The sequence below is a fragment of the Ranitomeya imitator genome, chromosome 4 (assembly GCF_032444005.1).
Source record: "Ranitomeya imitator isolate aRanImi1 chromosome 4, aRanImi1.pri, whole genome shotgun sequence".
Taxonomy (NCBI): Eukaryota; Metazoa; Chordata; class Amphibia; order Anura; family Dendrobatidae; genus Ranitomeya; species Ranitomeya imitator.
In genome coordinates, this window is record NC_091285.1 from 250,134,420 (window position 1) to 250,148,512 (window position 14,093).

Sequence of the window (14,093 nt, forward strand, 5' to 3'; positions counted from 1 at the left end):
TTCGGCATGACCGCTTCGTTCCGCCGCTGAAGCGATGCGGATGGTACGCTGTTGTGACTGCTTATGACCGGTTGTGTCTGTTGAGCTAGAGCGTGGCAGATGGTACAATGGATGGTCACCATGAGCGCTTTGTGTGGCTGCTGTAGGGAAGCGGGCGGTAGTGGCCTATGGCAAAGCAGATGGAAGAAGCGATGCGGATGGTACGCTGTTGTGACTGGTTGTGACTGGTCGTGACTGGTGGGCTACAGCGTGGTAGATGGAACGCAGTTTGGTCGGCATTACCGCTTCGTTCCGCCGCTGAAGCGATGCGGATGGTACGCTGTTGTGACTGCTTATGACCGGTTGTGTCTGTTGAGCTAGAGCGTGGCAGATGGTACAATGGATGGTCACCATGAGCGCTTTGTGTGGCTGCTGTAGGGAAGTGGGCGGTACACTGTTTTGGGTTATGGTGGCCTATGGCGTGGCAGATGGAAGAAGCGATGGTAGGCATGAGCGCTTTGTGTGGCTGCTGTTGTTAAGCGTTTGGCACACTGTCAAAAGTATTGTTAATAGGACTCTTTGTCAACCATGTAATTTTTTTTTATAATTATTTTTCAGATGTCTAATCGTGTGGAGTTCATCAGGGATTTCATCGAAATTTATCAGTCTTTTCCCTGCCTCTGGAAAATCAAGTCTCCTGAGTATTGTAACAGGGAAAAGAGGAGGGAGGGTTACTTACAGCTCATTGAGCTTTACAATCGTCATGCACCAGATGAGGCAGCTAACGAAGCAGTTATTAAAAAGAAAATCCAGGCGCTCCGCACGGTGTGGAGGAAGGAGCTGAACAAGGTTCTTCAGACTACAAGGTCCGGAGCTTCCACTGAAGAAGTTTATGTGCCAAAACTTTGCTTTTTTGAGCATCTTAATTTTCTGAGGGACCAAGAGGTGCCACGGACTTCCACGTGTCTTCGGTTGTTGTCACCTGTGGAACCAATAGTTTCGGAGAACCACGCCGAGCAGGAGTCACAAGGGCAACAAGTAAGTAGCTCTTTGGACGAAAGTTCACCAATGTGTCCTATAATTACATAATGTTTCTCTGCATTTTAGGTTTTATACTTCTGATTATCACATCAGTTTGAAGTTGTTACAAAAACATGTACACATAAGTAACCCTGTCGCAGTCAAGTATTATATGGGGAACTTAATATGTATGAAATGGCGATATATCTAAACCATACCATCTAAGCAATATAGAAAATAGTATCGCTTCAAGCTGCCGATGTACTCTTGTTGAGACTATTTAGACTATAAAATATTGGTCAGGTTCCCCTAACAGTCAGAACAGTGTAGTTCAAAGTATTCAATAAAAGGGAGGGTTAAAGAATATTACTAAGCATCAAATATATTATAATCTTTTTGTTACCTACTACGAATATATAGTTTGGATGCGGTTATGGTGGTACTACTTTTTGTTGCCGGGTTCATAACTTGTTTTTTTTTTTCCCCCCCCCAGGATGACAGTGCGCAGGAGAGTACACTGGACTGTTCACAGGACTGCACGACAACAGATTTAGTGGAGGCTGCACCTGCCAGGACTCAATCGAGGCAAGGTCCAAGAAAACGGAAAGCCACCTCAGACGCCTCAAATGAACTATTGAGCCTTGCAAAGAAGGTGTTGACAAGAAATGTTAGCCCTGCGTTAGAGGGGTTTGGACACTATGTGGTTGACAAACTGGCAAAAATGGACGACAACCAAAGAATACTAGCAGAGCGTCTGATTCTGGAAGCAGTAAACAAGGGTACTGATGGCGATTTGGACAAGAACACTTGTTTGGTCTCTTCCCGGCCAATACAGCGGACAGAGCCATCAAATTACAATGCTTGGTCACAGTGTCAGACATCGATGCGACACAATGCTCACGTTTCCCACTTCGGCCATCCACCCCCTAATAACTCCTACACGCCAATACCTTTAGATATGGCTTCGCCCATCAGGCACCAAAGTTTTCAGCGGGAACAATCGTCGTATCATAATTTGTGATTTCCTAGCTTCTTTTACATTCCTTTTTATTTTATTGTCTTGTTAAAATAATGTTTCAAATAAAAGCTTTTATTATAAATTCTATCACTACTTTTTGATTGGTGTGTCTCAATCACAGCACTGTATGAGGGCACAAATTAACGTAACAAATTCATGTACAGTTAAGTAATACAAAAAAAATGGAATGATAGTTTAACAAAATATTTTTATTGTAACAACAAAATATGGATTATTGGCCCGCCTACAACTGCTGGCACATGTCCCGCAGCTTCTGCAGCTCCTCCATTGCCACATTGTGCTGCTCCTGAATATGTGCCATAGTGTGGAGTAACTTTTCTATGCCGGCTTCAATATCCTCCTTGTTGACAGTGACGACAGCTGTGGGTCAAAAAACATAACATTAATAACACAGTAGTCTCCCGATGTGTCTTTGCTTCTGTGAAGTAAAATAAATACAAAAAAAGTAAGCAAAACTGAGTTGGGGGGGGGTTTGGGTTGGGGGTGAAAGAGTGGGCCTGCAACAAAATCAAAATAACTTTATTGTGGGAACCTACTAGGATGTTGAGGCACGGAGGGCACTTCGGGATCTGTGTCGGTGTCGAATGCCTCGTGCTGTCGGCGGTGGCGCTGTCTCTTTGCCTCTGTGAAGGAAAAAAAAAAAAAGGTCTTTTGGCATATATGGCAACACTTGCTGCCGTGGGAGGGGGGGGGGGAAAAGAGGGGACCTGCCACCAAATCCTGAACACATTATTGTGGGAACCTACTAGGTTGTTCAGCTGTTGACCCAGAGGGCACACGGACATGTGAGGCGGGGTGGGAAGCCTTGTGGCTGCGGCGCTGTGTCTTTGCCTCTGTGAAGGGAAAAAAAAAAAGGTCTGTTAGCATATATGGCAACACTTGCTGCCGGGGGAGGGGGGGGGGAAAAGAGGGGACCTGCCACCAAATCCTGAACACATTATTGTGGGAACCTACTAGGTTGTTCAGCTGTTGACCCAGAGGGCACAAGGACATGTGAGGCGGGGTGGGAAGCCTCGTGGCTGCGGCGCTGTGTCTTTGCCTCTGTGAAGGGAAAAAAAAAAAAAAGGTCTGTTAGCATATATGGCAACACTTGCTGCCGGGGGAGGGGGGGGGGAAAAGAGGGGACCTGCCACCAAATCCTGAACACATTATTGTGGGAACCTACTAGGTTGTTCAGCTGTTGACCAAGAGGGCACACGGACATGTGAGGCGGGGTGGGAAGCCTCGTGGCTGCGGCGCTGTGTCTTTGCCTCTGTGAAGGGAAAAAAAAAAAAAAAAGGTCTGTTGGCATATATGGCAACACTTGCTGCCGGGGGAGGGGGGGGGGAAAAGAGGGGACCTGCCACCAAATCCTGAACACATTATTGTGGGAACCTACTAGGTTGTTCAGCTATAGACCCAGAGGGCACACGGACATGTGAGGCGGGGTGGGAAGCCTCGTGGCTGCGGCGCTGTGTCTTTGCCTCTGTGAATGGAAAAAAAAAAAAAAGGTCTGTTAGCATATATATGGCAACACTTGCTGCCGGGGGAGGGGGGGGGGGAAAGAGGGGACCTGCCACCAAATCCTGAACACATTATTGTGGGAACCTACTAGGTTGTTCAGCTGTTGACCCAGAGGGCACACGGACATGTGAGGCGGGGTGGGAAGCCTCGTGGCTGCGACGCTGTGTCGTTGCCTCTGTGAGGGGAAAAAAAAAAAAAAATTTTTTTACATAAATGGCAACAGTCACTGCAGGTGGGGGGGGGGAATAGGGGACCTGCCACCAGATTCAAATCACATTATTGTGGGAACCTACTAGGATCTGTAGGCACGGAGGGCAAGTCTGGATCTGAGTCCGTGTCAAAGGCCTGGTACACTCGACGGCGGCGCTGTGTCTTTGCCTCTGTGAAGGGAAAAAATAAAAAATTTTTTTTTACATAAATGGTAACAGTGACTGCAGGTGGGGGGGGGGGGGAGGGTACCTTCCAACAAATCATAATCACATTATTGGGTGAACCTACTGGGTTGTTGAGCCGTTGACCCGGAGGGCACAGCAATATCTGTGGTGGTGTGGGATGCCTCGTGGCGGCGACGCTGTCTCTTTGCCTCTGTGAAGGAAAAAAAAAAAAAAAGGTCTGTTAGCATAGCACCATAGCAGGGCCACATAGTGCTCTGCACCATTCATTATTGCACCATAGCATGGCAAAAAAGTGCTCTGCACCATTCATTATTGCACCACAGCAGGGCCACATAGTGCTGTGCACCGTTCATTGTTGCACCACAGCAGGGCCACCTAGTGCTCTGCACCGTTCATTGTGGAAACACAGCAGAGCCACATAGTGCTCTGCACCGTTCATTGTGGAAACACAGCAGAGCCACATAGTGCTCTGCACCGTTCATTATTGCACCATAGCAGGGCCACATAGTGCTCTGCACCATTCATTATTGCACCATAGCAGGGCCACATAGTGCTCTGCACCTTTCATTATTGCACCATAGCAGGGCCACATACACACCACATACACACCCAATTAACCCTTCGGCGTGCAATACTTTTGGGTACCTGCGTACTCACCACTGCGGATCTCGCGGCGAAGCTCCTGCAGGCGCGCTGGGCTTTTGGATTTAAGATCGCCCCATTTCTTCACAATCTGGGCCTTACTTCTGGTTATCCCAAACTGCTTCCTGAGGCCCTCAGACACCACACGTACGACTTCATCCTTGTGCTGGTTGCGGTGCAGCACCAGCCCTGTGGTTTCGTAACGCATCCGATCCATAGTGCTAATCATGAACTTTAGCTCTGGGACACCCATAGGAGAATCACGTCGCCTGGCAGCCATTTTAAGGATGTCAGGGAAGCAAAGCAAGGTAGCGCAGGCACGCAGGAACGTTGTAACGTCATCATGCCGTCATATACCACGAGCGCACATTACGTGCCGCACCGGCGTAATATCTACATCGTTCGAGCGTCATTTACTATGTGCGTTCCTTCTGTCACTCTCAGACGTCACAAAAGTGACGCTGTCCATAAACGGCAACGCTATAGCGATGCGGATCGCGCGGGAGAAATGCATAGTTAAGGACTTCCTCTGGGCGTGGTTAGGTGCTGCTTTATAACATCTTTTTATCTGTAATGGCTGGAAGACAGAGATCTGCCCCTTTGGGGCACACCGAGCTCCGGTTTTTGGTACATCGCATGGATGCCCTTGATTATGAATGCCAGAAGACTATCCCAGCACACCCGAACCAACATAAGCAGGAGGTGCTGCGTCGCATTGGGAAAATGCTGGATAGGAGGTTTGGCGTCCGCCGGAGTGCGCAGCAGTTGCGTAAGAAATGGGCCGACCTCCGCCACAAAAATCCACACCTTCTGGCTGAGTTGCGTGCGGAGACAAGGCGAGGCAAGTACCAGTATGGGGGAATTGGGCGATGCACGCTTTTACGAGGAGGTTGGCCACCCTGCGCGCTATTTTTTTGGGGGGGGGCTCTGGAATCCCTGTTCTTTGTTTTTAAAACATTGCTTTTCTTTCATTTATGTGTAGAGAGAAGGCGACGGCAACACAGACCTGCCATTGCTGCCAGTTGTCCTTCATCCACCAACAGCATCAGGCCACAGCCCGGGACCTCACGTACAGTGGGGCAAAAAAGTATTTAGTCAGTCAGCAATAGTGCAAGTTCCACCACTTAAAAAGATGAGAGGCGTCTGTAATTTACATCATAGGTAGACCTCAACTATGGGAGACAAACTGAGAAAAAAAAATCCAGAAAATCACATTGTCTGTTTTTTTAACATTTTATTTGCATATTATGGTGGAAAATAAGTATTTGGTCAGAAACAAAATTTCATCTCAATACTTTGTAATATATCCTTTGTTGGCAATGACAGAGGTCAAACGTTTTCTATAAGTCTTCACAAGGTTGCCACACACTGTTGTTGGTATGTTGGCCCATTCCTCCATGCAGATCTCCTCTAGAGCAGTGATGTTTTTGGCTTTTCGCTTGGCAACACGGACTTTCAACTCCCTCCAAAGGTTTTCTATAGGGTTGAGATCTGGAGACTGGCTAGGCCACTCCAGGACCTTGAAATGCTTCTTACGAAGCCACTCCTTCGTTGCCCTGGCGGTGTGCTTTGGATCATTGTCATGTTGAAAGACTCAGCCACGTTTCATCTTCAATGCCCTTGCTGATGGAAGGAGGTTTGCACTCAAAATCTCACGATGCATGGCCCCATTCATTCTTTCATGTACGCGGATCAGTCGTCCTGGCCCCTTTGCAGAGAAACAGCCCCAAAGCATGATGTTTCCACCACCATGCTTTACAGTAGGTATGGTGTTTGATGGATGCAACTCAATATTCTTTTTCCTCCAAACATGACAAGTTGTGTTTCTACCAAACAGTTCCAGTTTGGTTTCATCAGACCATAGGACATTCTCCCAAAACTCCTCTGGATCATCCAAATGCTCTCTAGCAAAGTTCAGACGGGCCCGGACATGTACTGGCTTAAGCAGTGGGACACGTCAGGCACTGCAGGATCTGAGTCCATGGTGGCGTAGTGTGTTACTTATGGTAGGCCTTGTTACATTGGTCCCAGCTCTCTGCAGTTCATTCACTATGTCCCCCCGCGTGGTTCTGGGATTTTTGCTCACCGTTCTTGTGATCATTCTGACCCCACGGGGTGGGATTTTGCGTGGAGCCCCAGATCGAGGGAGATTATCAGTGGTCTTGTATGTCTTCCATTTTCTAATTATTGCTCCCACTGTTGATTTCTTCACTCCAAGCTGGTTGACTATTGCAGATTCAGTCTTCCCAGCCTGGTGCAGGGCTACAATTTTGTTTCTGGTGTCCTTTGACAGCTCTTTGGTCTTCACCATAGTGAAGTTTGGAGTCAGACTGTTTGAGGGTGTGCACAGGTGTCTTTTTATACTGATAACAAGTTTAAACAGGTGCCATTACTGCAGGTAATGAGTGGAGGAAAGAGGAGACTCTTAAAGAAGAAGTTACAGGTGTGTGAGAGCCAGAAATCTTGATTGTTTGTTTCTGACCAAATACTTATTTTCCACCATAATATGCAAATAAAATGTTAAAAAAACAGACAATGTGATTTTCTGGATTTTTTTTTCTCAGTTTGTCTCCCATAGTTGACGTCTACCTATGATGTAAATTACAGACGCCTCTCATCTTTTTAAGTGGTGGAACTTGCACTATTGCTGACTGACTAAATACTTTTTTGCCCCACTGTAAGTGTACCATCACTCATAGAAATGTAATTATAGCATAGGTGACATAACAGTGTAGCGTACATATTGCATACATTATCCTGCGCGAACAGTGCCCGGAGGGGAAATAATGGCAGCTAATCAGTAGACGCGCACAGCCGTGATGCTCTTCTAGTACTGCGGCATACACACCGTGCCGCACATAATATGTAGCACACACAGCGCGACGCGCACACAACGACGTACACACCGTGCCGCACACAGTACCACGTACACATCGTACGGAGCACACAATATGGGGCACACACAGTACTACACATATAAAAGACAAGCTTCTCTGTTACAACTTCTCCAAATGCTGCTGGAAAACACGATCAGAACACAGCGTTCATTAGACTTTTTTGACTAATTAAAGCAGGAACCGTATTGGTTGCAATGATTCCCTTTGCTCTGCACTTGGTTTAGAACATACAGTATAGGAATGTCTAAACATTTTGTTTGTTTCATTTATGTGTAGAGAGAAGGCGTCGGCAACAGGCACCTCTCATTGAGACAAGCTCTCCTTCATCCGCCACCAGCGGCAGCCCAGAGCCCGGGACCTCTACATCTTTATTGACCATGCAGCCTCGCACCCCAACACCACCCTCAACACCTCCCTTCCGGCCCTCATTTTCCACCCCCGGGTCGGCGGTCTTCTCCCCAGAAGCTACCATACGTAAGAGACCAAAACAGCGAGCGCTTTGCAACGGCGTGTTCCATAGTTAACCAGATCTGTTATTATTTCCTTTTAGCTGTTGCAGCAGTGGCCAGATGTCATGGATGGGAAATAAGCAGTAGTGGTTCTGGCAACGAAGAACCGGCGTCCCTTCTCCGTAAGTATTAAGATAATACGAGTGGATATATCGGTGGAATGTCACAATTGACAACTGAAACTGTAAAATTTAATTTAAAAACAAAATGCCCTGTGTGCCCGGACCAAATAGAAATTTACAACACACTCAATTTGGTCCAGCAACAGAGGTCAATATGTATTTTCAGCGGAATCACCATCAGTTCTCCAACCTCTTCTATCCACAGAACTGCCCACCGTGACAGAGCTCCTGGCCAGACAACTACGCCTGGAGCGTACAGCAGCGCTCCTGCAGCAGACAGCAGCGCTCCTCCAGGCTCAAGTACAGCAGCAGGGTGTGACGCTGCGACACCTGTTAGACCGTGGCAGAAGATAATTTGTTTTTTATTGTTTTTTTTTTGTTATGTTATGTTTTGGAGTTAGATTATTACATATAAAGAAATAGTTACCTTACCTTAGAAAAAAAAAATTTCTCATTATTTAATATTTATGGAGCTATAAGGGTTTACAACACCATTTTTTAGGCATCTCATCACATTTAAGTAATTTACAGAGGTTTATATGATTGAAAACACGATTCTGTGTGGGTACACCATTGTTTGTGTGCATGGCAGAGCTTGGAATGGAAGGAAGTCGCCATTTGACTTTGGAATGCAATATAGACCGACCGCTATAACGTACTATCTAAAATGAACAATCAACAATAATGGGAGAAATAAATACAATTTAATTTTATTACACAAAAGACAGTGACCTACTCGCAAATTTACATTGTGGACACGAAAGCATAACATACATATTGTTGAGTAAACAGCAAAGCAAAAAAAAATTTTTTTTTTATACGGCGTGATCCTGCCAGGGTACAGCTCCAGAACCATTAAAGTACTGACAGTATTTTTCTCGACAGTCCCTTGCATCGTCTGCCTGTCTGCCAGATCCGAGTGCTTGGAGAGCTGTTAAATTATCAGGTTGTGTACGCCATTCCCCGGGCACAATATCTCCGGTTCTTGGGTCCACTGCATCAATAAACGAAGGAGGAGAATAGGAGCTCGTATCATGACGTCTCAGGAAATTATGGAGCACACAGCATGCCAAAACCACAAAGTCTATAGACGGCAGCTTCAAGTTGATAGCTGTGTGGAACACTCTAAACCGATTAGCCATAATCCCAAAGGCATTTTCAACTACACGACGGGCCCTCGACAACCGGTAATTATAGATTCGGCGCTCCGGTGTGAGTGTTCTCTGCGCAAATGGCTTCAGCAAATGTGGATGAAGAGGGAAAGCTTCATCAGCGATGAAAACAAAATTGAGGTTTGCTTTTGTGTCTTCATTTATTGGCAACTGCAGTTGATTGTTCCTCAAGCTTTCCCCAAATGAAGTGTGATCAAAAACTCCACCGTCGGAGACTCGACCATTCATGCCAACATCCACATCTACGAACTCATAGTTTGCATTGACAAGGGCCATGAGGATCACACTGAAATATCCTTTGTAGTTGAAAAAAAAGGATCCAGAGTTGGCTGGTTGTGTGATGCGCACATGCTTTCCATCTAATGCACCACCGCAGTTTGGAAACTGCCACAGCTGATCAAAATCGGAAGCAATCTTCTTCCAGTCCTCCGCCGACTTGGGAAACTGCAGGATGAGAAGGAAACATGTACAAATTAGGTCAAATATATTGTTGTGCACATACACTCTCATGTGGACATCCTAGAGAGATTGACGCATAGTTTTGATTAGTATAACAAAGTCAACAATCCTGAATATGCAGGCAGCCAATTTAGGAAACGGCTTCACTGACTGAGAGGGGGTGCAAAACAATATATCGAAATAATATAGCCTATTAAATTACGTTGGGAGCAGCAAATAAAAGAAGGGTGGCGCAGGATTGGAGCAGCACATATCAGAATGGAGCCGCAAAATGTGAGCAGCACATGTCAGAATGGAGGCGCAGGATCGCAGCAGCACATGTCAGAATGGGGGCACAGGATGGGAGCAGCTCATGATAGGATGGAGAACAGATACCAATAGAAATGTGCGCCGCCAGGCCGTAGAACGGGTTACATAGCTAGTATAATATATCGACATAACACAGCAGCCCAAATTAAATAGTAGTACCTCCATATAATGCCTTAAGCTCTGCACAATGGCCGCGCATGTCTCCGGAATCACAACGCTGAGGAAAGGTCTGGAAACAGCTGCGGAAAACTGCAAATCCTGAAGAGACCTTCCTGTAGCCAGGAACCGCAGTGTCACCGCCAACCTTTCATCCACGGGCACGGCTGCACGCATCGGCGTATCACTCCTTTGTATGAGTGGCGTAACAGCAGACAGTATTATCTTGAATGATTCCTCTGACATCCTAAGGTAGTTTCGGAAATCATGTGGATTATTATCACGTAACTCTCTTATGAGACCCATGTGTGACAATGTGGATCTTTTCTGCAGCCAGCTCCGGGTCCACATGCGACGTTTTCGTTTAGGACGTCTCTCCTCTTGGAGACGTGCTGCCTCAAACACCAGGGCAGCAGCAACAACAGAACTCTCATCGGAAGTGAGCATAGTTCCTAAAAAGAAAACAAACGTACAATAAATACACGTGCTTACAAAACAATGTTTTGACCATTGATCTAATAACTATATTACTACTGGCATAAACGGGGCAGTGAACCATGCTACAGCTCGATCTGAAAAAGGATTAATTAATTGGGCCACGCTACAGCTGTGTACCTGAGGCTCTATGGCCTTCTACCCTACTCTCCATAAAGGAACAATCGACCACGCTCCAGCGTTTATCCCCGTTGAAGCGCAACATCTGCTACGCTGTAGCGTTATACATACCTCTTGCCGTAAAAGTCTGTATAGTAGTTATCAAAGTCCAGGGAATCCAGCGAATTTAGGAGTTCTGTTTCCAGCACGTGCTCCAGAGAGAAATGAAGAGAGCGCTCGACAGCTCCGGTTTTATCCGCTGGGAACAATAGTCCTTTGTCTGTCGAATGAGCGCACAGTATTGTACCGCCCAATCGGCACACAGGAGGTGGAGAATTTAGCGCTCCTACGTAGCCAGCTCCTCCGCCCTTTACATCGTATACAATATCGTGCACACCTTTGTTACACCATGCGATCATGCCGCCACAGCGGGACACTAGACGACGAAAGAAAGTTTCAAACGATGTGCTACGACGTACGATTCACAGCGGGGTCCCTGATCGCAGGAGCGTGTCACACGCTGCGATATCGTACCTATATCGCTCGAACGTCACAAATCGTGCCGTCGTAGCGATCAAAATTGCACTGTGTGACGGTACCCTAAGTCAATTATGCTAACCTAGATTCCTTGATAGGGTGTTGATCAAGGGAACTAGTCTGATTGCCGTATGTGGAGTCGGGAAGGAATTTTTTTCCCCAATGTGGAGCTTACTCTTTGCCACATGGGTTTTTTTGCCTTCCTCTGGATCAACATGTTAAAGCATGTTAGGTTAGGCTATGGGTTGAACTAGATGGACTTATAGTCTTCCTTCAACCTTAACCCCTTTACCCCCAAGGGTGGTTTGCACGTCAATGACCAGGCCAATTTTTACAATTCTGACCACTGTCCCTTTATGAGGTTATAACTCCGAAACGCTTCAACGGATCCTGGTGATTCTGACATTGTTTTCTCGTGACATATTGTACTTCATGATAGTGGTAAAATTTCTTTGATAGTACCTGCGTTTATTTGTGAAAAAAACGGAAATTTGGCGAAAATTTTTAAAATTTCGCCATTTTCAAACTTTGAATTTTTATGCAATTAAATCACAGAGATATGTCACACAAAATACTTAATAAGTAACATTTCCCACATGTCTCCTTTACATCAGCATAATTTTGGAACCAATTTTTTTTTTTGTTAGGGAGTTATAAGGGTTAAAAGTTGACCTGCAATTTCTCATTTTTACAACACCATTTTTTTTTAGGAACCACGTCTCATTTGAAGTCATTTTGAGGGGTCTATATGATAGAAAATGCCCAAATGTGACACCATTCTAAAAACTGCACCCCTCAAGGTGCTCAAAACCACATTCAAGAAGTTTATTAACCCTTCAGGTGTTTAATAGGAATTTTTGGAATGTTTAAATAAAAATGAACATTTAACTTTTTTACACAAAAAATTTACTTCAGCTCCAATTTGTTTTATTTTACCAAGGGTAACAGGAGAAATTGGACCCAAAAAGTTGTTGTCCAATTTGTCCTGAGTACGCTGATACCCCATATGTGGCAGTAAACCACTGTTTGGGCGCATGGGAGAGCTCGGAAGGGAAGGAGCGCTATTTGACTTTTCAATGCAAAATTGACAGGAATTGAGATGGGACGCCATGTTGCGTTTGGAGAGCCACTGATGTGCCTAAACATTGAAACCCCCCACAAGTGACACCATTTTGGAAAGTAGACCCCCTAAGGAACTTATCTGGATGTGTGGTGAGCACTTTGACCCACCAAGTGCTTCACAGAAGTTTATAATGCAGAACCGTAAAAATAAAAAATCATATTTTTTCACAAAAATTATATTTTTGCCCCCAATTTTTTATTTTTCCAAGGGTAAGAGAAGAAATTGGACTTCAAAAGTTGTTGTCCAATTTGTCCTGAGTACGCTGATACCCCATATGTGGCAGTAAACCACTGTTTGGGCGCATGGGAGAGCTCGGAAGGGAAGGAGCGCTATTTGACTTTTCAATGCAAAAATGACAGGTATTGAGATGGGACGCCATGTTGCATTTGGAGAGCCACTGATGTGCCTAAACATTGAAACCCCCCACAAGTGACACCATTTTGGAAAGTAGACCCCCTAAGGAACTTATCTGGATGTGTGGTGAGCACTTTGACCCACCAAGGGCTTCACAGAAGTTTATAATGCAGAGCCATAAAAATAAAACAAAATTTTTTTCCCACAAAAATTATTTTTTAGCCCCCAGTTTTGTATTTTCCCTAGGGTAACAGGAGAAATTGGACCCCAAAAGTTGTTGTCCAATTTGTCCTGAGTACGCTGATACCCCATATGTGGGGGGGAACCACCGTTTGGGCGCATGGGAGGGCTCGGAAGGGAAGGAGCGCCATTTGGAATGCAGACTTAGATGGAATGGTCTGCAGGCGTCACATTGCGTTTGCAGAGCCCCTAATGTACCTAAACAGTAGAAACCCCCCACAAGTGACACCATTTTGGAAAGTAGACCCCCTAAGGAACTCATCTTGATGTGTTGTGAGAGCTTTGAACCCCCAAGTATTTCACTACAGTTTATAACGCAGAGCCATGCAAATAAAAAATATTTTTTTTTCCACAAAAATTATATTTTAGCCCCCAGTTTTGTATTTTTCCAAGGTTAGCAGGAGAAATTGGACCCTAAATGTTGTTGTCCAATTTGTCCTGAGTACGCTGATACCCGATATGTGGGGGGGAACCACCGTTTGGGCGCATGGGAGGGCTCGGAAGGGAAGGAGCATCATTTGGAATGCAGACTTAGATGGATTGGTCTGCAGGCGTCACATTGCGTTTGCAGAGCCCCTAATGTACCTAAACAGTAGAAACCCCCCACAAGTGACCCCATATTGGAAACTAGACCCCTCAATGAACTTATCTAGATGTGTTGTGAGAACTTTGAACCCCCAAGTGTTTCACTACAGTTTATAACGCAGAGCCGTGAAAATAAAAAATCTTTTTGTTTTCCCACAAAAATTATTTTTTAGCCCCCAGTTTTGTATTTTCCCAAGGGTAACAGGAGAAATTGGTCCACAAAAGTTGTTGTCCAATTTGTCCTGAGTACGCTGATACCCCATATGTTGGGGTAAACCCCTGTTTGGGCACACAGGAGAGCTCGGAAGGGAAGGAGCACTGTTTTACTTTTTCAACGCAGAATTGGCTGGAATTGAGATCGGACGCCATGTCGTGTTTGGAGAGCCCCTGATGTGCCGAAACAGTGGAAACCCCCCAATTATAACTGAAACCCTAATCTAAACACACCCCTAACCCTA

At 45.6% G+C, this 14,093-nt stretch overlaps 1 protein-coding gene and 1 long non-coding RNA gene across 2 annotated transcripts; both read right to left on the reverse strand.

Moving 5' to 3' along the window:
• Nucleotides 1–2,574: 2,574 nt before the first annotated feature.
• Nucleotides 2,575–3,078, reverse strand: LOC138674056 (uncharacterized). The gene is made up of 3 exons (XR_011320454.1): nt 2,993–3,078; nt 2,785–2,871; nt 2,575–2,661 (listed from the first exon to the last, which is right to left on the reverse strand). It is a non-coding gene; the product is annotated as an uncharacterized lncRNA (long non-coding RNA).
• Nucleotides 3,079–8,921: 5,843 nt separating this feature from the next.
• On the reverse strand, nt 8,922–10,751 carry LOC138674486 (uncharacterized). The gene is made up of 2 exons (XM_069762323.1): nt 10,206–10,751; nt 8,922–9,722 (listed from the first exon to the last, which is right to left on the reverse strand). The coding sequence occupies exons 1-2, from the start codon at nt 10,647–10,649 to the stop codon at nt 8,922–8,924; spliced, it is 1,245 nt and encodes a 414-aa protein (XP_069618424.1). The 5' UTR covers nt 10,650–10,751.
• Between the last annotated feature and the right edge of the window lie 3,342 nt (nt 10,752–14,093).